General features: G+C 46.6%; 1 protein-coding gene across 2 annotated transcripts in view; it reads left to right on the top strand.

Annotated features, from left to right (window-relative positions):
- The window catches only part of CPNE4 (copine 4), a 915330-nt gene that overhangs the window by 837838 nt on the left and 52661 nt on the right, over positions 1 to 24831 (top strand). For both annotated transcript variants that reach the window (XM_073678089.1, XM_073678088.1), the window contains 2 exons: positions 982 to 1115; positions 11975 to 12211. In XM_073678089.1, coding sequence (XP_073534190.1) covers positions 982 to 1115; positions 11975 to 12211 — 371 coding nt within the window. The remainder of the gene's footprint in view (positions 1 to 981; positions 1116 to 11974; positions 12212 to 24831) is intronic.

The raw sequence follows: 24831 nt of genomic DNA, 5'->3' as shown, positions 1-24831 counted from the left end.
TATTATTATTTCCATACTAATATACTATTGACGAAAATAGTAAAATATACTTTGCCTGCCAGTTTTCACTTTCTCATGCCGGTGTTCACCAGAGTACTAAAGATACAAACCAAAGACTAAAGCAGTACATTGCACCCGTCAAGGTATAAACAACCATGATAGAAATGATTTTTAAGTGACATTACATAGACTACAGTTATAAAATTTAGGTACTTAGCAAAAAGTTGGCCAATTTGTGTGAATCCAAAGGGCACAATAACACGTAACTTTCTTGATGGGACACTTCCTTTTTTTTAATCAGACATACCTCTCCCAGGCCAAAAGATTGCAAATTTCAAGGACAGGTAAGATCCAGAACAAATAAAAACAGCTATAGACTGAAGGAAGTAGTGCTCAGCCAGACATGGAGGCAATCACTAATTATAAATGTATGCTACAAAGAAAAATAGACTCCTAACAGAATGAAGCAAATGTGATCAGGTGCAAGCTGTATTATCCATAAAGCAAAGAGTACAGCAGCACACTTATGGCTTGTGCGTAATGCAGTCATTGCAGCCTGCACCTGTTCATCTTTGGCTGAGCATTCCTCCCATCATTCTAAAGCTGTTTTTAATTAGTGTTGATTTTGTAAGCTTTTGGCCCAAGATTGGAATGTGACAAAAAAGGTTAGAGTCCCATTGAAGAAAGGTACATTTTGTCGTGACTGGTGGACTCACATAAATTAACCAATTTGTATGCGGACTACCTCAACTCTACAAGTATAATCTATATAGTAATAATACCGTTTCAATTTCATACACTCAATATTTGTATATATCTGCATTCTTTGCTTTGTATTTAGTGCAGTCCTAGCTGCTCGTACCTGTTGATAGTTGCTGCATTCTATTGGAGGGACTGGTCAGATTTTGTTTCTTTGTAGTTCCCCAGATTGCTTTTGCGTTACATACTTCTAAGTACCAATACATTTATTTTCCTTTGTAGGTATACAAGGAGTGGTAGAAGCCTATCAGAACTGCCTGCCCAAGTTACAGCTCTATGGGCCAACAAACATTGCCCCCATTATTCAAAAAGTGGCAAAGTCGGCTTCAGAGGAGGCCCACACCATGGAAGCCACGGTAAGGGACAGAAGTAATAATGCACAAAGAAGAGATTTATCAAAACTAGAGGGCAGCAGCCCCACTTTTCCTTTGCTTTAGTTTTGATAAATCTGCCTAATAATACTCAGAATTACAATATATTTATTGAGGTACAGTATATATATATTAACATTGGAACAAATGAAACGTTGAGCAGGTTTCCAATAGCAAAGAGTCAGCTCCCATTTTTAAAATGAAAATTGCTTCCTGCCGCTGATTGACAGATTGTTATGCCACGAAAGAAGGAGAACATTGAGTTTTGGGGATAGTGGAGGGAGGTGCAGCTCATGATTATCAGGACCACTTGTGGCACATTGCATTTAATACATTGTAAGTTTGGCCAAACCACAATATAGTCATACATAACTGATACATTGTAAATGATTGTGTCTGTCACTGCTGCATGGGAAAGGACAACATGAAGTAGGTCATAGGCTCCTTTCAAAATTCAGCATCACTTTTAAATGAAACTTGAAAATTATTTCTGAAGAATTGAAAAGGATCCTTTACATTTTGGGCACCTTTCATAAATGCACCTGAAGATTCTTTATAGTTTGGTTTTATAAAATCCGACATCAGTAACACAATATTGCAAGTAACAGTAGTTAGCTGTGACATTGTTGAAACTCCAGGGATCGTTACAAGCTGTCAAGTAGTCAACTCATCTGAAGCTAATACTCTGTGGAACAGCAGTCTGGCAACCGTGATCTACGAATATAAAATGTACAATATTTTTAACTCTTATATATACCATATATTATCTTTGTACAATTACTTTTTAGCATCACAGAATCAGGAGAGCAAGCGGTTGTTACTATAATTTACTATTTTGTTTTATTTACTGATATCACAGGTGTGAGAGTAATTTTAACAATAATTTTATTTATATAGTGCCACCATATCCAATGGTGCATTACAATTTAGAGGGTACATGCACATACAATATCAGATATTACAGAATAACACGTACAGTCATGGCCAAAAGTGTTGCCACCCTTGAGGTTGTTCCAGAAAATTAAGAATTTCTCCCAGAAAATTATTGCAGTTACACATGTTTTGTTAGAGAAATGTTTATTTCCTTTGTGTGTACTGGAATAAAACAAAAAAAAAGAAAAAATGCTACTTGGACATAATTTCACACAAAACTATAAAAATGGGCTGGACAAAATTGTTGGCACCCTCCACTTAATATTTGGTTGCACACCCTTTGGAGAAAATAACTGCAATCAGTTGCTTCCTATAACCATCAACAAGCTTCTTACACCTCAACTGGAATTTTGGACCACTCTTCTCTTTCAAACTCCTCCAGGTCTCTCATATTTGAAAGGTGTCTTCTCTCAACTGCAATGTTTAGATCTCTCCACAGATGTTCAATGGGATTTAGATCTGGACTCATTGCTGGCCACTTCAGAACTCTCCAGCAGTTTTTTTCCATCCATTTCTGGGTGATTCTTGAAGTATGTTTGGGGTCACAGTCCTGCTGGAAGACCCATGACCTAGGACACAAACCCAGCTTTCTGATACTGGGCACTACATTGCGACCCAAAATCCTTTGATAATCTTCAGATTTCTTGATGCCTTGCACACACTCAAGGCACCCTGTGCCAGAGGCAGCAAAGCAACCCCAAAACATTTTTGAACCTCCATCATATTTGACTGTAGGTACGGTGTTATTTTCTTTGTAGGCCTCATTCCGTTTTCGGTAAACAGTAGATTTATGTGCTTTACCAAAAAGCTCTATCTAGGTCTCATCTGTCCACAAGATGTTTCCCAGAAGGATTTTGGCTTACTCCCGTACATTTTGGCAAACTGTAGTCTAGCTTTTTTTATGTGTTTGTGTCAGCAGTGGGGTCCTTCTCGGTCTCCTGCCATAGCATTTAATTTAATTCAAATGTCAACGGATAGTTCGTGCTGACACTGATGAACCCTGAGCCTGCAGGACAGCTTGAATTTCTTTGGAACTTGATTAGGGCTGCTTATCAACCATCCGAAGTATCCTGCGTTGCAACCTTTCATCAATTTTTATCTGCCGTCCACGTCCAGGGAAATTAGCTACAGTGCCATGGGCTGTAAACTTCTTGATTATGTTGCGTACCATGGACAAAGGAACATCTAGATCTCTTTAGATTGACTTGTAACTATGAGATTGTTGATATTTTTCAACAATTTTGCTTCTCAAGTCCTCAGACAGTTCTCTTCTCTTTCTGTTTTCAATGATTAGTGTAGGACACACAGACACATAACGCAAAGATTGAGTCAACTTCTCCCCTTTTTATCTGGTTTCAGGTGTAATTTTCATAGTGCCCACACCAGTTACTTGCCACAGGTGAGTTTGAACGAACATCACATGCTTGAAACAAAGTTGTTTACCCACAATTTTGGAAAGGTGCCAACAATTTTGTCCGGGTCATTTTTGGGGTCTTGTTTGAAATTATGTCCCATTTGCCTTTTTTCCCTCAGTTTTTTTGTGTTGTTCCAATACACACAAAGGAAATAAACATGTGTATAACAAAACATGTGTAACTGCAATAATTTTCTTGGAGAAATAATTTTCTGGAACACTTTCAAGAGTGCCAACACTTTCGGTCAAGACTAATTCAACAAGTTAAAAAAGAAGAATGAGGGCGCTGCTCACAAGTTTAAACTCTATAAAGAAGTAGGAGTGACAAAAAAGGTAAATAGAGCAAAAATAGTATAGTCGCAAAAATTGTATAGTCCAGCCAACTTTATAATAAATCAGGGTATTCAGGTAAAGCTGCATTGACTGAACACTAGCCAATATCTGTATATGTCCAGATACAAAGTGCTAAAGATTATATAAAGGGCGAGATTTTGAGGAATATGTACATTCCTCAAAATCATTTTTGGCACCATTCTGTCAAAGGGAACCTGTCAGCTGATATGTGCTGCCCAAACCATGGGCAGCATGTATCAGCCACTGTCTGTCGGATCACAGCCATGTACAGTACAGACCAAAAGTTTGGACACACCTTCTCATTTAAAGATTTTTCTGTATTTTGATGACTATGAAAATTGTACATTCACACTGAAGGCATCAAAACTATGAATTAACACATGTGGAATTATATACTTAACAAAAAAGTGTGAAACAACTGAAAATATGTCTTATATTCTAGGTTCTTCAAAGTATCCACCTTTTGCTTTGATGACTGCTTTGCACACTCTTGGCATTCTCTTGATGAGCTTCAAGAGGTAGTCACCGGAAATAGTTTTCACTTCACAGGTGTGCCCTGTCAGGTTTAATAAGTGGGATTTCTTGCCTTATAAATGGGGTTGGGACCATCAGTTGTGTTGTGCAGAAGTCTGGTGGATACACAGCTGATAGTCCTACTGAATAGACTGTTAGAATTTGTATCATTACAAGAAAAAAGCAGCTAAGTAAAGAAAAACGAGTGGCCATCATTACTTTAAGAAATGAAGGTCAGTCAGTCCGAAAAATTGGGCAAACTTTGAAAGTGTCCCCAAGTGCAGTTGCAAAAACTATCAAGCGCTACAAAGAAACTGGCTCACATGAGGACCGCCCCAGGAAAGAAAGAACAAGAGTCACCTCTGCTTGTGAGGATAAGTTTATCCGAGTCACCAGCCTTAGAAATCGCATGTTAACAGCAGCTCAGATTAGAGACCAGGTCAATGCCACACAGAGTTCTAGCAGCAGACACATCTCTTCAACAACTGTTAAGAAGAGACTTTGTGCAGCAGGCCTTCATGGTAAAATAGCTGCTAGGAAACCACTGCTAAGGACAGGTGTAGCACCCCGAGGACTCGGCTGCTACAGGAGTATTGCACCTCGAACCAGAGGTGTGGTATTCCACTCCCGGGTAAGGATGGAGTGTGGAACGGGGCTCAGTTAGCTGCATACACCACACACACCCCATTTCCGGGGGACAGATCAACGGTACTCCCACCAGATAGATGTGCAGGTACGACAGCGTCTGTCCCTGGCTGGAGTGGGGGGGGGGAATATCCCAGTGGTGTAGGAGCAGAGAGGGGAGGGACTCTGGGCATAGGTAGCGCCCATTGGTTGCTGGTCACCTGGGCTCGGGTGTCAGAAGGGAGGTATATAAGGTGGGCATCATCTTAGTGCAGTGTGCAGTCCGGTTAGTGAGTTCAGAGAGGAGCTCAGCCAGAGAGGGCTGACAGGGAGCTGTGGCTCAGTCCGGGCCCAGCTCCAGAGGCAAGCCTGAAGTGGAGACCTGAGACAAGCAGAGAGAGGAACACAAGGAAAGGCCCAGAGACGCAAGCAGAGGGAACCCTGAGATCCCATGAGTGAACTAAAACGGGTGAAGGGTTGGCAGAGAAGGGTACCGGATCCCAAGCTGGTGGAGGCAAATCATCCTTAGCCAGGAACCGGAGGTCGTGGTCAAGCTTTGGCACGACCCCTCGCCACATCCGCCAGGAAGGCACGCCACATAGGGTCAGGAAAACCGGAGAGAGGTTTGACCAACAAAAGGCCCGAGGAAGCTGGACAAAGGTGGGTCCCTGGTGGGGACGGCCAGTAGAGAGGAAGAGAAGGGAGCTCTGAACCACGCTCTGAAATTGCCTGGAGTTGGCCGAGTCCCGCACCTGGTGGACGCAGCACGGCTCGGGTGGTCACTGCTGGCCGAAGTGACCGGAGCAACAACTGTGAGTAAAGCTTTGGAAACTGCACCACCCGTCTCTGTGGTTCCTTGCCGCACCAGCACCATCAGTACTGGGACACTCGCACCATCACTCCCATCAGAATCCACACTAGCTGCCCTGAGGCAATACTCCTCCCGTGGGGAGTCATCCCATACTAAGCTGCACAAACAACATCAGCCTCAGCGGTCTGCAGTGCAGCGGCGGTCCCCACTGACCGCAATCCATGGGTGGCGTAGTCGAACAATATAACATCTGCCACTAAAAACATCGCCACTTAGTTTGACACCCTGGGCACGGACCGGATCGTCGCCACGAGGACTACTACCCCTGTCGGATCCGGCTCCGGGTATTCCCCGCGTGCGCAACGCTACACAACATGGCCCAGGGGGCGCGTCAACTTTGGCGTAGTCGGCAGGATCTCGTGCCCGCAACCACCGGGTACTGCGTGCCTGAAGGAAAGTTCACAGGTACCTTAAAAAGAAGTCTCCCGCCGCTTCCAGAGGACTCCCGCCATCGGACGCCATCTCGGGTCGTTTCCCGCCGTTTGCCCGCCATCTGCAGCCTTTGCCCGCCATCCGCGGAGTTTCCCGCCATCAAGGGACGATTCCCGCCATCTTGGATGGTTCCCCGCCTTGGAAGAGCGGACGCCATTGTGGGCGTGCCAGAGGGTGGCGAGAGGCCACCTCCCATCGTGGGCATGGTCCCAGAGTGGCGCCAAAAGAGGAGACCGCCCCCACCAGCCGAGACTACAACAATGGAGATGTCCATCAGAGTGGGGGGGCTGCCCCTGAAGCTGACTGTCACCAAGTTGCCCCGGGGCCACTCCCAATGGGGGCGGATGGAGAACAAAACTGAGGGGCTGGGAGCGGCCTGGATCAATCTGGAGAGACCGCACCCGGAGATGGAGGAAGCATCAAGCAGTGCAGACACCGTGGTCCGGAGCCTGCTGCAGGCCACCACCCCAGACAGCCTGGTGGAGATCCTGGCACAGCTTCCCAGAGATCGGGAGCGTGCACAGGCTGCGCTGGAGGACTTGGCCCGGAAGATGGCCCGTGCGCAGCAAGAAGCGCTGGCCGAATGGAGAAGGGAGATGGCCCGGCGGGCTGGAACCCGTCAGCAGGAGGCGCCACCCGCAACGTGGAGCATGTCTGCCCCTGAGGATGGTGCAGGAGGGACGAAGGCCGGAGGCGACGCCGCGGAGGGAGCCGCAAGGATGGAAGCAGGTAATGGGGACGTCATTACCCCGAGCCCAGTAGCCGCAAGCCTGCCCCAGCTCCCCGTCGCAGAGCCCGAAGTCCTACTCACCACGCCCGTTGCCGCACCGCCGCTGCTTCCAACTAGGCCTCAAGCGGCAGGAGCCGCGGTCGCGCCCTCTGTTACGCCACGCCCCTTTACCCTGAGCGCGGCAAAAGAAGAAGTGCCCCCGGCCTGGTCGCAGGGCCGAGTACCCCAGGGCGCCGCCGTCTCCACAGTACCCTTCACCTTCAGAGTGCCACCGGCCTGGTCGCAAGGCCTGGTGAATCCGGGCGCCGCTGCTCCCACCGCGCCCTCAACCTCCACAGTGCTGCCCCTGGGCGAAGATCTGTTTGCGCAGCATACTAGCCCGGACGGGCTGCCTTTCGTTTGGCCACCGGAGTACGTCAACCCCCGACTCCGGAAGGAATGGCCTCTGTGTGAGCCTCTGATCCCGGCTCCGGCACCCGCCAAAATTGTTCCGCTCCCGCTGGAGGAGGCCCAATTTGTATGGGACCCCACCGGCGAAGACCTCATGGGGTTCACCCAAGAGACCCGGGCGGCCGCAGCCCAACGTGAGGAGTGTTGCCGACAACAACTGGAAGTCTTTCAGAGGGAACGGCGAGAGAGGCGGGTCCACGAGGAGCGGCTGCAGGTCCAAAGCGCGGAGCAGAAACGCCGGACCCGACGAAGCCGCCGTGCGGCCCACGGTCCCCGCGCCACCGGGACTGTAATAAAGTTTCAAATGGAGCACGGCTGGGGCTTTATCCGGGATCACAGAACCCTCGGCGACGTCTTTGTCACCCGCAGGGATGTTGAGAGCCACCTGCCAGAGGGACACCGAGGACGTGATCTCTACCCGGGTGATGTGGTCACCTTCACCCGGCATCAGTGTGCCAAAGGACCATACGCCCTTCACGTGCACCGGTTGACGGAGGAGGAGTTGCAGTATGAGGAAGATCAAGAGGACCCGGACGGGTCTGAAGACTACCCTCAGGAGGAGACAAGGAGAGGACATCGCTACTAAAGGGGAGTAGCGTAAGCAAAGTACTGTAGATAAGTTACCCGTATGGGTATTTGACATGTTGCTAAATGAAGTGTGGTCCCCGTTGGGACTAGTATGGAACTGTTAAAGAACTGTTACCTGTGTGCCCCTAATCCCTAACCAGGCTGAGGACTGTGAGCAGCCATTCCCCTATTCCCACTGGCCGAGGACTGAGAGCGGCCATACCCTTGTACATAGTTGCGCTCCTTAGAGCGCCCCCTACTGGTTTTATAAGAACTGCTTTTCTATCTTGGAATTATTGACTGTTGCACTTTTACCTGGTCACAAGTTGCACCGTGGCCAGAAGATCAAGAATATGTTTTGAAAATGTTTATTTGAAAATGTCTGATAATGGAAAGTTTAATGTGCTGCTAAAATAGTAATGCCAAAAGTTTCATATAGTGTTTTACAAAAGAGTTCCAGTGGCATTAGTAGAGTGTTTTATAAAAATGTTTTATACCAGTAACGTTAAGAAGGAAAGAGTACCTCCCATAAAGGGATGAGTGAAAGGTTGATGTCTTATATGTGAGTGCACTTTGAAAATTTGTATGTTTAAATCGTTTTATTCTTTTCCAGCCCGAGGACGTGCTGTGGTTTACCAGGGGGGAATGTAGCACCCTGAGGACTCGGCTGCTACAGGAGTATTGCACCTCGAACCAGAGGTGTGGTATTCCACTCCTGGGTAAGGATGGAGTGTGGAACAGGGCTCAGTTAGCTGCATACACCACACACACCCCATTTCCGGGGGACAGATCAACGGTACTCCCACCAGATAGATGTGCAGGTACGACAGCGTCTGTCCCTGGCTGGAGTGGGGGGGGGGAGGAATATCCCAGTGGTGTAGGAGCAGAGAGGGGAGGGACTCTGGGCATAGGTAGGAGCCCATTGGTTGCTGGTCACCTGGGCTCGGGTGTCAGAAGGGAGGTATATAAGGTGGGCACCATCTTAGTGCAGTGTGCAGTCCGGTTAGTGAGTTCAGAGAGGAGCTCAGCCAGAGAGGGCTGACAGGGAGCTGTGGCTCAGTCCGTGCCCAGCTCCAGAGGCAAGTCTGAAGTGGAGACCTGAGACAAGCAGAGAGAGGAACACAAGGAAAGGCCCAGAGACGCAAGCAGAGGGAACCCTGAGATCCCATGAGTGAACTAAAACGGGTGAAGGGTTGGCAGAGAAGGGTACCGGATCCCAAGCTGGTGGAGGCAAATCATCCTTAGCCAGGAACCGGAGGTCGTGGTCAAGCTTTGGCACGACCCCTCGCCACACCCGCCAGGAAGGCACGCCACATAGGGTCAGGAAAACCGGAGAGAGGTTTGACCAACAAAAGGCCCGAGGAAGCTGGACAAAGGTGGGTCCCTGGTGGGGACGGCCAGTAGAGAGGAAGAGAAGGGAGCTCTGAACCACGCTCTGAAATTGCCTGGAGTTGGCCGAGTCCCGCACCTGGTGGACGCAGCACGGCTCGGGTGGTCACTGCTGGCCGAAGTGACCGGAGCAACAACTGTGAGTAAAGCTTTGGAAACTGCACCACCCGTCTCTGTGGTTCCTTGCCGCACCAGCACCATCAGTACTGGGACACTCGCACCACCACTCCCATCAGAATCCACACTAGCTGCCCTGAGGCAATACTCCTCCCGTGGGGAGTCATCCCATACTAAGCTGCACAAACAACATCAGCCTCAGCGGTCTGCAGTGCAGCGGCGGTCCCCACTGACCGCAATCCACGGGTGGCATAGTCGAACAATATAACATCTGCCACTAAAAACATCGCCACTTAGTTTGACACCCTGGGCACGGACCGGATCGTCGCCACGAGGACTACTACCCCTGTCGGATCCGGCTCCGGGTATTCCCCGCGTGCGCAACGCTACACAACATGGCCCAGGGGGCGCGTCACAGGCAACAAGCAGAAGAGACTTGTTTGGGCTAAAGAACACAAGGAATGGACATTAGACGAGTGGAAATCTGTGCTTTGGTCTGATGAGTCCAAATTTGAGATCTTTGGTACCAACCACCGTGTCTTTGTGCGACGCAGAAAAGGTGAACGGATGGACTCTACATGCCTGGTTCCCACCGTGAAGCATGGAGGAGGAGGTGTGATAGTGTGGGGGTGCTTTGCTGGTGACACTGTTGGGGATTTATTCAAAATTGAAGGCATACTGAACCAGCATGACTACCACAGCATCTTGCAGCGGTATGCTATTCCATCCGGTTTGCGTTTAGTTGGACCATCATTTATTTTTCAACAGGACAATGACCCCAAACACACCTCCAGGCTGTGTAAGGGCTATTTGACCAAGAAGGAGAGTGATGGGGTGCTACGCCAGATGACCTGGCCTCCACAGTCACCAGACCTGAACCCAATCGAGATGGTTTGGGATGAGCTGGACCGCAGAGTGAAGGCAAAAGGGCCAACAAGTGCTAAGCATCTCTGGGAACTCCTTCAAGATTGTTGGAAAACCATTTCCAGTGACTACCTCTTGAAGCTCATCAAGAGAATGCCAAGAGTGTGCAAAGCCGTCATCAAAGCAAAAGGTGGCTACTTTGAAGAACCTAGAATATAAGACATATTTTCAGTTGTTTCACACTTTTTTGTTAAGTATATAATTCCACATGTGTTAATTCATAGTTTTGATGCCTTCAGTGTGAATGTACAATTTTCATAGTCAAGAAAATACAGAAAAATCTTTAAATGAGAAGGCGTGTCCAAACTTTTGGTCTGTACTGTATGTTTGTCTCTGAAACGCTTCAGAGAAAAACATACTTTTATTAACTGCTGGGACCAAGCCATCATAGGTTGAGGCTTGCCAGTCACTGTCAGAGGAAGGGGAGAACCGCCGGGGACTCACCTGTATGTCTAGCCTCCCGCACGGCTTGGTCCCAGGTGGTTATTAAAAGTAAGTTTTTCTCTAAAACAGCTCAGCGTTTCAGAGACAAACATACATGCCTGTAATGGCACAGCCAGGAGCTGATACATGATGCCCATGGTTTGGGCAGCATGTATCAGATGACAGGTTCCCTTTAAACTAAGAAAAACCCACAATCGTCACTTAAATAACTTAAAACTGACAGAAGTAATTTTAAAGTTAAATTTACTGAATATCAACTAATGACAATCAGACATTGCTTTCGAATCGTGGTACAACAGGAAAATTATAAAAAAACAAACTAATGAAAATGGACAAAAGTTATGGAACCGTTAACTTAATTGGGGACAATGATGATTGTAAGTTGCTGGCCATTAATGGCATTACGATTGTATCATGTGTAATGAATTTAGTCTATCTTTAAAACATAGAGCCAACATACCACAGAAAAGATCTGTGGGCACCATGTGATCACACACATCAATTAATAAAAAGGAAATCCTTTATAGAAATAGCTAAAGACCATATGAATATTACAAATATTTAAACCACTTCAAACCCGGGGCAGTTAAATAAACTGGTGCCACACCCTGTTCCACATGCAAATAAAATAAAATGAGCACTATATATGGGGTGAGACTAAAGGGCATAAAGCAACATATATTGGAGGTGATTTTAGCAGGTGTAATACTCGTCTGGATGAGGTAGCCAGTTTTTAGTATGATGGAGTTCAATGTCATCACACAGTAAAATAGCAGCCTTTCATATGATCTGATACTTATAAGTTGGTGGAATAGACATCTACAATAACAGCAAAAATATTTTGCCAATAAATGCGAATATTGCTACAAGGTACTTATAAATTATGTGAATGTCCTTGTCATACTCTGGAAGGTATCTCTTGTTAGCCATATTACTGGCTTAGATCCCAAAGAGTATAGCAGAAACACACATATGTTTGCCATTTACCGCTCATTGTAATGATATTTTATTTATAACAAATGTATTCTCCTACCAGTTTATTCTCCAATGCATAGCATTATTTTTGTATTTGTTTTTTGCAGCAATACTTCATTCTACTCATCTTAACTGATGGGGTTATCACAGACATGGCTGACACCAGGGAAGCTATAGTTCATGCCTCTCATCTTCCTATGTCAGTCATCATTGTCGGTGTTGGAAATGCTGATTTTAGTGACATGCAGATGTTGGATGGAGATGATGGCATACTGAGGTCACCCAAGGGAGAGCCTTGTCTCCGGGACATTGTTCAGTTCGTGCCATTCAGGAATTTTAAACACGTATGTATTTTTATAGAACTTGACCACCAACATGTGACAGATAAAGCAGGACATTTATCATTGTCAGTTTAAACTATTGACATGATTTATTTACTATATGATTTATATGGTTTATGAGATTTATAAGAATGATTTCTTCCACATATGAATATTTTAAATATTAACCTAAACTCCTTCAATTCACGGTTACTCATAACTTGATCCAAAAATATCACCCTAATTCCGGCACCAGTGATTGACAATGATACTGATGAAGCCGTATAACCACTCATGGTGATAACTGTATGGCTGATAGATCACAGCCACCTGGTCATCTCTGTAGCGTTCACCTGGTGAGGTGGATTCACAAAGCTGCATATCAGAATGGACACACAGACCTAGGGTGTTAGTACAACAGGCTGAAAGGCATATGGAACAGTAAGGACTAGTGTTGAGCCACCCCCGTAGTGTTCGAGTTCGGTTCGGTTCGTCGAACACCCGTATGTTCGCCGAACTGTTCGACGAACTGTTCGTCGAACACCTTCGAACACTGTTAAAACCAATGGCAGGCAAACAAAAACACATAGAAACACATAGAAAACACCTTCAAAGGTGTCCAAAAGCTGACAAACTGCTCAGAAGACACAACTAACACATGGAAAAGTGACAAGTACATATAGTCATGCGAAAAGAAAAGAGGTGGAGGAGTAAAAGGAGGGGGAGACACAGATATAGGCATGTCATGCCCTTCTAAAACCAAAAAAGTGCGAAGCCGACACAGCCAGTCCGTTCCTGCCCGTGCGACCTCCGAGTCGCCGGGTTTGTGCCAGAGCCGCGGTGGACCCTGACAGCCAACCCCCTCTCCCAATACTGGTGCCTGTCCGCTGGTGGGTCGAGCGAGCCCCCCTGCGGTGGAGGCAGGTGTAATCTTTTTAATTTAAATTGTCTCTCTAATTTGAATGAGTACACTTTAAATCCTTTTACAAGGATCTATTGAAGGGCAAGTCTCATGCCAGCAGCCGCGGTAATTCCAGCTCCAGTAGCGTCCACTAAAGCTGCTGCAGTTAAAAAGCTTTTATAAGGATCGAGCTTGGCGGTCCACCGCAAGGTGTCCTACCGCCAGTCCCAGCCCCTATGCCTTGGGGTGCCTCCCCGATGCTCTTCACTAAGTGTCCCGGTGGCCCGAACCATTTCCTTTGAAAAAATTAAGTGTCCAAACTACAGGTGGTGTAGCTTGCTTAACAGCTGGGATAATCCGCTGACTAGCAGACACTGCTACTAGGCACAAAGTATTTCCTGGGCTAGATGCAGTTAAAAATTTGTAATTAGATACTCTCGTTGGATGCTGAGAAAGCATTCCATAGAGTCTCCTGGCACGCCATATATTATTCACTTAAAAAGCTTGGGGTAGGGGTCTAGGGGACCCTTTTATAGCCAAAATCACGGCCCTGTATCGCAATACGTCACCTAGGCTGAAGATAAATGGAACATTTTCATCACCTTTCATAATCACCAATGGGACAAGGCAGGGATGTCCTATGTCCCCTCTCTTATACTTCCTAGTGACGGAGCACCTGCTCTCATCAATTCGCCATAACCCGAATATTAGGTGGATTGAGGTGGGAGGCACCGATTACAAGTGCTCTGCATTTGCTGATGATGTCCTAGTATATATCACTCAATCACATATATCCATCCCTGCTGTTATGGCTGAAATAGATCACTTTGTTACATGGTCAAATTTTAAATTCAATGCAGCGAAGTCTGAGGCCCTCGATGTCTCCCTCCCCAAATCCATACAGGATTCCATCCAGTCCAACTTTCCCTTTGCCTGGCCCTCACAGGGTATCAAATACTTAGGAATTCCTATTCATAGAGACCTCTCCCATCTATGTTATCTTAATTTTGGGCCCTTTATTGAACAACTCCATACAGACCACGGTTGGCAAGTTAGAACTGTAAGATTCACTACGTGAACCACTGGTGTTTTGTGGAAAAGCACATGTACACTGTGCTCCAAATTATTATGCATAAAGTGTTTAGGAGTGATAAGGGAAGAATTTTTTTGTTTGTCAGTTAAACTCATTGATGGTGATGTGTGTCAGGGCTCTTTATATCACTATAAGCAATTGCAGACACCTGTGCTAATTAGTTTGGCAGGTGTGTCCAATGAAAGGCAAGACTACTTAAGAAGGCTGTCCCACATTATTAAGCAGCCTACATTTTCTGCCAAAATGGGAAAGAAAAAGGTGCTGCTGAGAAGCAACAAATTGTGGAGTGTTTAGGTCAAGGCATGACTACAATCAACATTGCCAAGACACTTCATCCTGATCATCGCACAATCAAGAAGTATGTAGTTGATTCACAGTACACACGTGTGCGTGCTGATAAGGGAAAATTGAGGACTCTTTCCTACAGGCAATTACGTCAGGTTAAAATAGCAGCGGCAAAAAAGCCTTGTCATAGCAGCAGACAAGTTTTTGAAGCTGCTGGTGCCTCCAACGTCCCCCAAACAACAAGATGCAGAGTCCTTCAGCGGTTTGCAGCTGTGCGTAAGCCATCCTGTCGACCTCCTCTATCCACTGAGCACAAGCAGAAACGGCTCCAGTGGGCCAAACAATACATGAAGACTGACTTCAAAACTGTTTTGTTCACTGATGAGTGCCGTGCAACGCTCAATGGTCCAGATGGATGGAGTGGAGGATGGCTGGTTGATGGACACCCCATGCAAACACGGCTACGGCGCCAACAGGGAGGAGGTGGAGTAATGTTTTGGGCTGGAATCATGGGGAGAGAGATTGTCGGCCCCTTTAGGATCCCTGAAGGGGTAAAGATGAACTCCATAATGTATGTGGAGTTTCTCAAACAGCACTTCCTGCCATGGTTCAAGAAGAATAATCGTGTATTCCGCAGCAAGATCATTTTCATGCATGATAATGCACCGTCTCATGCTGCACATAACACATCTGCATCTCTGGCTGATATGGGCATAAAAGGGGACAAACTTATGGTGTGACCCCCATGCTCCCCTGACCTCAACCCCATTGAGAACCTCTGGAGCATCATCAAAAGGAGTGTCTATGATGGCGGGAGGCAGTTCACATCTAAGCAACAGCTATGGGAGGGTATTCTGTCCTCATGCAAAACAATTGAAGCAGAAACCATCCAAAACCTGACAAATTCAATGGACGAGAGAGTTCAGAAGCTCCTTTCGAACAAGGGGTCCTATGTGCAAATGTAACATCACCTAGAATAAAGTTTTGAGTTGAAAACTGTTTGATTTCAGTTTCTAATAACCTGCTAATGCTTATAATTTCAAAAATGACCATTTTTTTGTTCTTTATTAAAATGAAAAGGTTGATCGAAGAGTGTGGGGGATCTAAGAGTGTGGCAACCCAGTAGTCAGGATTATTTTGAATTCTGACAATCTGAGGGTCATGTTGCAGGTAGTGCAGCAAGAAGGCACTCATGTGTCTTGCGCATCTAGGAGCCCCAAAATTATTTCCCGGGCTAGATGCAGCTAAAAATTATTATTAATTTGAAAGCTGGTGGAGCTTAGTATAGATGGCCTAATAGAATCAGTACTGCAAACTGCTACAAAGCCCAAATTATTTTCCAGCCAAGATACACATAAACATGATTAGTAATTTGAAAGCTTAAAACGGTTGGTGAGGTGATTTTAACAAATCATCAAGCTTTTACTCTCCCCAGGATGACACAGGGGTAGAAAAGTAGTTTCGGATCCATGATTTGTTCATCTTTATGAACGTGAGTCTGTCTACATTATCAGTGGAGAGCCGCGTGCGCTTATCTGTCAGCACACCACCAGCAGCGCTGAACACACGTTCAGACAGAACGCTGGCTGCGGGGCATGACAAGATCTCCAAGGCGTAAGTGGCGAGCTCCAGCCTTTTATCCAGATTGGAAGCCCAAAAAGAGCAAGGGTCCAGTGACACAGTCATGGCTTCAATGTTTACTTGGAGATACTCCTGTACTATCGTCTCTAGGCGTTGACTATGTGTCAAGCTTCTTGTCTCCTGTGGCCTTGCAAAGGATGAGCTAAAAAAGTGGTGAAATGATTCCGCAAAATTGATGTTACCAGCAGATACTGTGTTTCTGTTACGTTTTGAGTGCTGAACACTCGACGGTCCCATGGTTGGCAAGTTGGAACTGTGAGATTCACTACGTGCACCACTAGTGTTTTGGGGAAAAGCACATGTAAGATTTTGCAACAGTCTCTGCTGATAATCCTGCATGCGTGCATCTCTTTCTATGGCAGGAATAATTTCTGCAAATTTACTTTTGAACCGGGGATCTAACAGTGTGGCAACCCAGTAGTCAGGATTATTTCTAATTCTCACAATTCGAGGGTCATGTTGCAGGTAGTGCAGCAAGAAGGCACTCATGTGTCTTGCGCATCCATGAGCACCAAGTCCCTGTTGTGTTGGTGGCGAGGTAACAATCATGCTTCCTTCCTCTGCCCTCTCCCCCCAACCTCGCATAACAGAAATGTGATCAAGGTCTCCCTCATCTGATGAGTCTTCCATCAGTTCGTCCTCCACTTCTTCCTGGGCTCCTGCACCTTCCTCACTAGTTTGGCTGCTACCATGCGCCCTGGTAAAACCATCTCCCCCACCCTCACATGCCTGCCGCCTTGGTGCTGCCGACCGTCTGGACCTTGCAGATGTTAGCCCTTCCGCATACAACTCCTCCTCCTCTACTTCCTCCACCTCCTCTTGTGCCACCACCTGACTCCGAATTCTGTTTAACATGTGCTCCAGCATGTAAATCACCGGAATAGTCAAGCTGATAATGGCATCGTCAGCACTAAACATCTTCGTCGCCATTTCAAAACTGTGCAGAAGGGTGCATAGGTCCCTGATCTGAGACCACTCCTCCAGCGTGATTTGCCCCACCTCCTGATCTCGTTGGCCTAGGCTATACATCACAACGTATTGCACCAGGGCTTGTCGGTGCTGCCACAGTCGCTGCAACATGTGCAGAGTTGAATTCCACCGGGTAGGCACAACGCATTTTAGCCGGTGAAGTGGCAGGCCCAACGACTTCTGTAGAGATGTAAGTCGCTGAGCTGCGGGATGCGAACGGCGGAAGTGAGCACACAGCGACCGTGCCCTCTGCAGAAGGCCATCTAGTCCGGGATAGTGGGCTAAAAATTGCTGGACAACCAGGTTCAACACGTGAGCCATACAAGGCTCGTGTGTGACATTGCCCTGGTGAAGGTCCGCACCCAGGTTTGCAGCATTGTCGCACACGGCATTCCCTGGTTTCAGGTCCAGTGGAGACAACCATTCATGAAACTGGTTCTCCAGAGCTGACCACAACTCCTCAGATGTGTGACTCACATTTCCCAGACATTTCAAAGTAAAAACCACCTGATGACGTTGAGCCCTGCTGCCAGCATAGTAAGGAGGTGTGCAGGATCCCTTCTGCGCAGTTAGAAAGCTTGTGGCATGACCAGACAGGCTTTGGGTGCAGGTGGAGGACTGAGAGGAGGTTGAGGAGGCAGAAGCAGTGGAGGAACTTTGAGATAAAGAGGATTGACGCACAACTCGTGGAGACGGCAAGACTTGGACAGCAGCCCCTTATCCTGCTGTCACCATAGTTACCCAGTGCCCAGTCAGTGACATGTAATGCCCCTGTCCGTGCCTACTCGTCCAAGTGTCTGTGGTGAAATGCACCCTGTCACACACAGAGTTTCTCAAAGAAGCGGTGATGTTGTGTGCGACCTGCTGGTGGAGCGCAGGCACACCTTTCTTTGAGAATCTGGTACTGGGGCACTGCGACGGACATAAGGTCTCGAAAATCCTCTGTGTCAACCAGGCGGAAAGGGAGCATTTCTGTAGCCAAGAGCTTGCAGATGGTGAAATTCAACCTCTTTGCTTTTTCATGGCTAGGAGGAAATGGTCTTTTACTTGTCCACATCTGAGGGACCGAGGGCTGGCTATTGTGCTTAGACGGGGTTGAGAAGGGTGTCCCCGGCAAACTGCCGGTCTGTGAGGAAGATGCAGGCGGACTTGTTAGGTTGCCTTGATCCAAAGGTGATGCTATCGATGTCGGACAGCGCTCAACACCAGCTGGTGTTTCCACCTCCAAAGAAAATGATGACCTGCCAATCACGCTGGCTGTTGCGGGTAAAGAGGTGGCAGGTCTGCGTCCCAAAACAGGTGTGACTGCTGTCCCTCCAGTCACAGAGGATGAAGAGGCCGCGGATGCACAAGATGTGGCAGGCGGTGGTTGGCCCCGCCGGCTAGGCCGCATTGTAGCGCAGTGAGCTTCCCACTGCAACTTATGCTTCATATCCCTGTGCCGGTTCATGCATGAAGTACTCAAACTATGTATTTTTTGGCCTCTGCTTAGTTTTTGCTGACAAATGTTACAGATAACACGAGTTGGGTCATCTTTATCGATCTGAAAAAATGCCCAGGCTATGCAAGGCTTAGCACCCATGCGACCTGAAGAGCCACCACGACTTGTGGTGAGAGGCAGAGTTGTGTTTGAGGATGCAGTTGTTGATGTGCTTCCAGTACTACGTCTGACCTCGTCGTCACTAGCATCCTCCTCCACCTCCTCTGCTGACCTCATCTCTTGGCTGACTGTGGGTTGACAGTAAGTGGGTTCTCCAACATCGTCATCCTCACCCTGTGTGTTATCACACCCGTCGTTCTCAGAGCCAACCTCTTCCTGCCCTGACAAAAAACTAAAGTTGTCGCTCCAATCAGGTATTTGAGTCTCATCATCGTCTTCCTCATTGTCTCCACCAACAGGAGTTACAGTTTGGGAACAAGGGTCTACATTATGGTCAGAACCTTCTGCGTCTGGTCCTGGATCCGACTCATAAAGATGCTGGGCATCAGTGCAGATCATTTCCTCGTCTGGATTCACAGAAGCTCTGGAGCCGACCTCTGATTCCCAGGCTATAGTATGAGTAAACATCTCTGCAGACTCAACCATCTGTTCTACCCCATACTCAGACGGGCAGCTGGAGACTTGGGAGCTGTGAGGAAGCAAGTGCGATTGGGGTGACACCTCTGAGGACTGGAGTATTTGTGATGTTGAAGTTGAGGTGGAGGAGAGCCCACTTAAAGGAGCACTTGATATCCGTTGAAGTACCTGCTGTTTTTGTGCCTCATCAGGAATTTGTAGCGATTGGCGTGGCCGTAAGAAAGGCATCTTATCACATTGTCCGCTAAAAGAAGCAGACATCTTAGTTTGGCTGGAAGATGGTCTTTCTTCTGCAGATGTTACTGTTGCTTTAACACCTACCCCACGGACACAACCTTTTTTTCCCTTTCCAACACGCCTATTCCCCTTTTCACCAGCAGCAGGCCTTTTTCCACTCATTTTGGTGGTTAACTAATTGACAACTCTGGAGTTGTTTGCACAAAAAACAATGGATGGGAACCGAGCAGAGCTGAGTGGCCAACCTGTGGTATTAGCCCAAAAGAATTAGCTGGGTTAGATGCAGAAAAAAATTTGATTGAATTTGCCACCTGATGGAGGTTAGTATAGATGGACTAATAGAACAAGTCCCACACACTGCTTGAAGCGGAAATATTTTTTCAGAGCTAGATGCAGAAAAAAATTAGATTGAATTTGCAACCTGGTGGAGGTTAGTATATATGGACTAATAGAACAAGTCCCACACACTGCTACAAGCCAAAATATTTTTTCAGAGCTAGATGCAGAAAAAATTATATTGAATTTGCAACCTGATGGAGGTTAGTATAGATGGACTAATAGAACAAGTCCCACACACTGCTAGAAGCCGAAATATTTTTTCAGAGCTAGATGCAGAAAAAAATTATATTGAATTTGCAACCTGGTGGAGGTAATGTAGATGGACTAATAGAACAAGGCCCACATACTGCTACAAGCCGAAATATTTTTTCAGAGCTAGATGCAGAAAAAAATGATATTGAATTTGCAACCTGATGGATATTTTGAATGGGTCGAAAGGGGGTGATTTAAATTATATATATTTTTTAAAAATTATATTTTTAAAAACATTTTTTTTTACTTGCTTCAATAGTCTCCATAGGAGACAAGAAGCTGTGATCATCTGATTGTCTGTGTGTAGCAGAAATGCTCACTTGCTATGAGCGCTGACCTCTGGGCGGCACTCAGAGCTTCCTGGCAATGACAACCACAGGAGTGTCCTGCAGACCCCGGGTTGTCATGCCAACCCATCGGTGACCCGCAGTCATGTGACACAGAAACTGATGGGCGAGACTAGTGACGTCCTTCCGACTCGGCCATGATAAATGCCGCTGTCAGAGATTGATAGGGGCACATGACAGCTAATCAGATCAGCTTCCATGTCCCCGGAGAGGTGCGGGCTCATCGCCGGAGCCCTTGCCAAAGGGAGAGACACGCTATGTGCAGTATATGTACAGCACATGTCGTTAAGGGGTTAAAATTGAATCCAATGAAAATCACTGGAACTTAAAAATCATGTAAATCCTGCAATGAAACCAGAGACTATATAAAGGTAATGAATATAACATTTTCTATTTGCTATCCTATGACTACACAAATTATCACTATGCATATGTATCTAGTTTTTAGAAGATAATGTGACATAAGAAATAAATCTTCCTTATACTCAGTTTGGCGAGATACATCTTTTACATCACCCTTCCCCATGTGAACAGCTGTGTATACATGATTAAATTTATATCCAGAAACAAACAGCCTTTTAATGCCAGCATTGTTGATCCAGCTTATGTCATATAGTATATTCCCAGCTGATAAGTCCTATTAACTGCATTGTAAAAGTGTCACAGGGTTTTCATAAATGACATAAATGAAATGGTTTTATAATGAGTCCTACAGACTTTCCCCTCCTAATCTTTTATCCTAAACACATTACATTGGGAAGCCCAGAGTAAATCTTCTGAGTTTCAGAGGCAAACAGCAGAAAATCGATGTTGTATGTTATCCATAATCCAATGTCTGCCTCCTTATGTGCAGATAATATCTCCCTGGGGTAAGTTCAGGCAGCATAATTATGGCTTTGCCTGTAGAAGCTGTCACACTGTATTGTATGAGTACATTCTGCTTTCTGGGCTTTTCAATGTAATTATGTAAAACTTGCTGGATTTTTATGTAATATAAATTTCTTTAACAATCTTAAATAAACTACTTATAGGTAAGTTTATTTTTAAAAGGGCTTTTCCAGAAGAAAGAAAGCTGCCACTGACTAGAGGTAACCACTAGAGATCAGCGAATCGATTCTGAACTAATCAAATTTGTTGAGAATTTCCCAAAATTTGTGGATTCAGGAAAATCACAATTTTGGACATTTCGCTTTGCGCAAATTCAGCAAAATGGTGGCAACTATTTTGCTGGACTCTAAGGACCAAGAAAGAGTTGAAAACAAAAGTAAACACTTATAATCACCTCTCCTTGGTTCTCTCCATACCTACCTGTCCCACCACCGCCGCTCCCTGCCAGTTCCTCTGATTGGCTCCTTCTTTTTCTCTTACTGGCTCTTCCCAACCAGCGCAGCTGCCGCTGACTAGGCCCCATGTTTTCATGTGGAGTGCAATGCACATCATTGACATTTTTTTGAATGTCATGTGACTACAGGCTCCTGTCATTGACTTGTGTCATGCCCTAAATGACATTGTGTAATCAGCAACTCTGGTACCTCTCGGAAGACCCAGAGGGAGAAGAAGGAAGAGGAGTCGATGAGCGGACAGGGAATGATAGTATAGGTATGCGGGGGGGCCGAGGAGAGGTAAGTATGAGGCCACGTGCACACGTTGAGTATTTGGTGAGTTTTTTACCTCAGTATTAGTAAGCCCAAACTAGGAGTGGAACAAACAGAGGAAAAGTAAAAAGGAATTGAAACAAGTGCACCACTTCTGCGTTTTTTACCCACTCCTGGTTTTGGCTTACAAATACTGATTAGTGATGGGCGGACCCGTGGATGTTCGGGTTCAGCCGAACATCTATTAAAAGTTCGGTTCGGGTACCAGAACAGTACCCAAAACCCATTCATATGAATGGGGGGCCCAAACATCCGTGGTTTCCCACACTGTCTTCAGCGTGATAGCGCGGGAAACAGGGGCTCTAACATCGTTATCTCCGGTCAGAGCGCTGCGGGTTCACGCTGTCACATGTCAGCGTGAACCCGCAGCTGTGACTGTGACCTGAGGTAAAAAGCTTACTGCAGATCACAGGCATTGGCTGATGAGAGTACTACTCCGAATAGCCTACGCCAGCTGTCACTGATAACAGTGAGACCAGGCGCTGCTGATGGGAGCAGTCATCAGCCGGCGCCTGTGCTCAAAGTAAAAAAATAAGTTAAAATGAATAAACATTGAAATAAAAAGCCTAATCCCTGAAGCCCTTGTCCCTTGGAAAAAATCAAAAATCAAAAAACATCTTAATACTCACCTTAATGCCTAATCCCCGAAGTCCACACAGATGACAGCGTGGGAAACACCCGATGTTTGGGGTGCCAAACCCAAACAGTAACACAGACTTCCTGAGGAAGTCAGTGTTCAGGGTCCGTGCCCGAACACTAGGTGTTCGGTACGGACCCCAAACTTTACAGTACGGGTTCACCCATCTCTAATACTGATGTAAAATACTGATAAAATACTCAACATGTGCCCGTGGCACATGTTTATCTTTTTTAGTTCCTTCCCAGTAGATCAGATTTACACCAAATTTATTTAATACAAATTGTTTTTACCAAATTTAACCCCCTGATTTGAGCAAATTTGCTTGAATCAAATGTTTGGAGAGTCATTCAACTCTAGTTCTACCCTATAATTCTTTAGTGGGCCTTGCAAAATGACATCTGAGTCTACTCCGATAGAAATAGACATTCATCTGCAAACAGCTGTTTTGGGGCTCATGTCTCTTATTAGCATAAAGCAGGATACTTGTTGGTTGGGTTGGAGGCCTTTGACAGGGAGACCACCACTAGTGGAAAGAGTCCAAAGCCCTTACAGCAGGTAAAAAAACAGCTTTCCTTCTTCTGGACCAGAGCTAATTTGCATACCTTTTTTTCATGGAGCATTGCCTGACTTATAAGTTTCCCTAGGTCAGCTAGCACTCTTCACAAGTAGAGCCATTAGTCTCTTTAATAGTGTTGAGCCACCCCCGTAGTGTTCGAGTTCGGTTCGGTTCGTCGAACACCCCTGTGTTCGCCGAACTGTTCGTCGAACTGTTCGTCGAACACCTTCGAACACCGTTAAAACCAATGGCAGGCAAACAAAAACACATAGAAACACATAGAAAACACCTTCAAAGGTGTCCAAAAGCTGACAAACTGCTCAGAAGACACAGCTAACACATGGAAAAGTGACAAGTACATATAGTCATGCGAAAAGAAAAGAGGTGGAGGAGTAAAAGGAGGGGGAGACACAGATATAGGCATGTCATGCCCTTCTAAAATCCAAAAAGTGAGAAGCCGACACGTTCAGTCCGCTCCTGCCCGTGCCACCTCCGTGTCGCCGGGTTTGTGCCAGAGCCGCGGTGAACCCTGACGGCCAGCCCCCCTCTTCCAATACTGGTGCCTGTCCGCTGGTGGGTCGAGCGAGCCCCCCTGTGGTGGAGGCAGCTCTAAGCTTTTTAATTTAAATTGTCTCTCTAATTTGAATGAATACACTTTAAATCCATTTACAAGGATCTATTGGAGGGCAAGTCTCATGCCAGCAGCCGCGTAATTCCAGCTCCAGTAGCGTCCACTAAAGCTGCTGCAGTTAAAAAGCTTTTATAAGGATCGAGCTCGGCTGTCCACCGCAAGGCATCCTACTGCCAGTCCCAGCCCCTATGCCTTGGGGTGCCTCCTGATGCTCTTCACTGAGTATCCCGTGGTCCCGAAGCATTTCCTTTGCAAAAATTAAGTGTCCAAACTACAGGTGGTGTAGCTTGCTTAACAGCCGGGATAATCCGCTGACTAGCAGACACAGCTACTAGGCACAAAGTATTTCCTGGGCTAGATGCAGTTAAAAATTTGTAATTAGATACTCTCGTTGGATGCTGAGAAAGCATTCCATAGAGTCTCCTGGCACGCCATATATGATTCTCTTAAAAAGCTTGGGGTAGGGGTCTAGGGGACCCTTTTATAGCCAAAATCACGGCCCTGTATCACAATACGTCACCTAGGCTGAAGATAGATGGAACTGTAGCACCCTGAGTGCTCGGTTGCTACAAAGGTATTGCACCTCACCCAGAGGTGTGATATCTCACTCTCAGGTAAGGATGGAGTGTGGATCAGGACCCGACACCTGCATGCATTACACCACATTGCCGTGGGGCAGGGCGACCAATATGCCTCTGAGATGGGCACGACAGTCCCTGTCCCTGGCTGGAGTTGGGGGAGGGAACACTGAGGAAGGGGAACCCTGTAGTGCAGGAGCAGGGAGGAAGCAGTTTCTGGGTGCATTGAGAAGGGAGTATAAAAGGTGGGCACCATCTTAGTTCAGTGCAGAGAAGTCTGAGCAGAAGTGGCAGGGAGCAGGGGCTCTGGATGAGCTCTGCTTCGGAGGCGGCCCTAGTAACAGAGGCCCAGGCCTGGAAGAGGGAGAAGGAAGGAAGAGGAGCGGAGAAGGCTCCAGGAACGAGGAATGAAGGGATCCCAGGGGTGTGGACGGGCGAGTCGC

Source organism: Phyllobates terribilis, unplaced genomic scaffold (genome assembly GCF_046119375.1).
Source record: "Phyllobates terribilis strain yellow unplaced genomic scaffold, ASM4611937v1 Scaffold_4__5_contigs__length_816908805, whole genome shotgun sequence".
NCBI classification, from domain to species: Eukaryota; Metazoa; Chordata; class Amphibia; order Anura; family Dendrobatidae; genus Phyllobates; species Phyllobates terribilis.
This window is presented reverse-complemented; position numbering and strand designations above follow the sequence as displayed.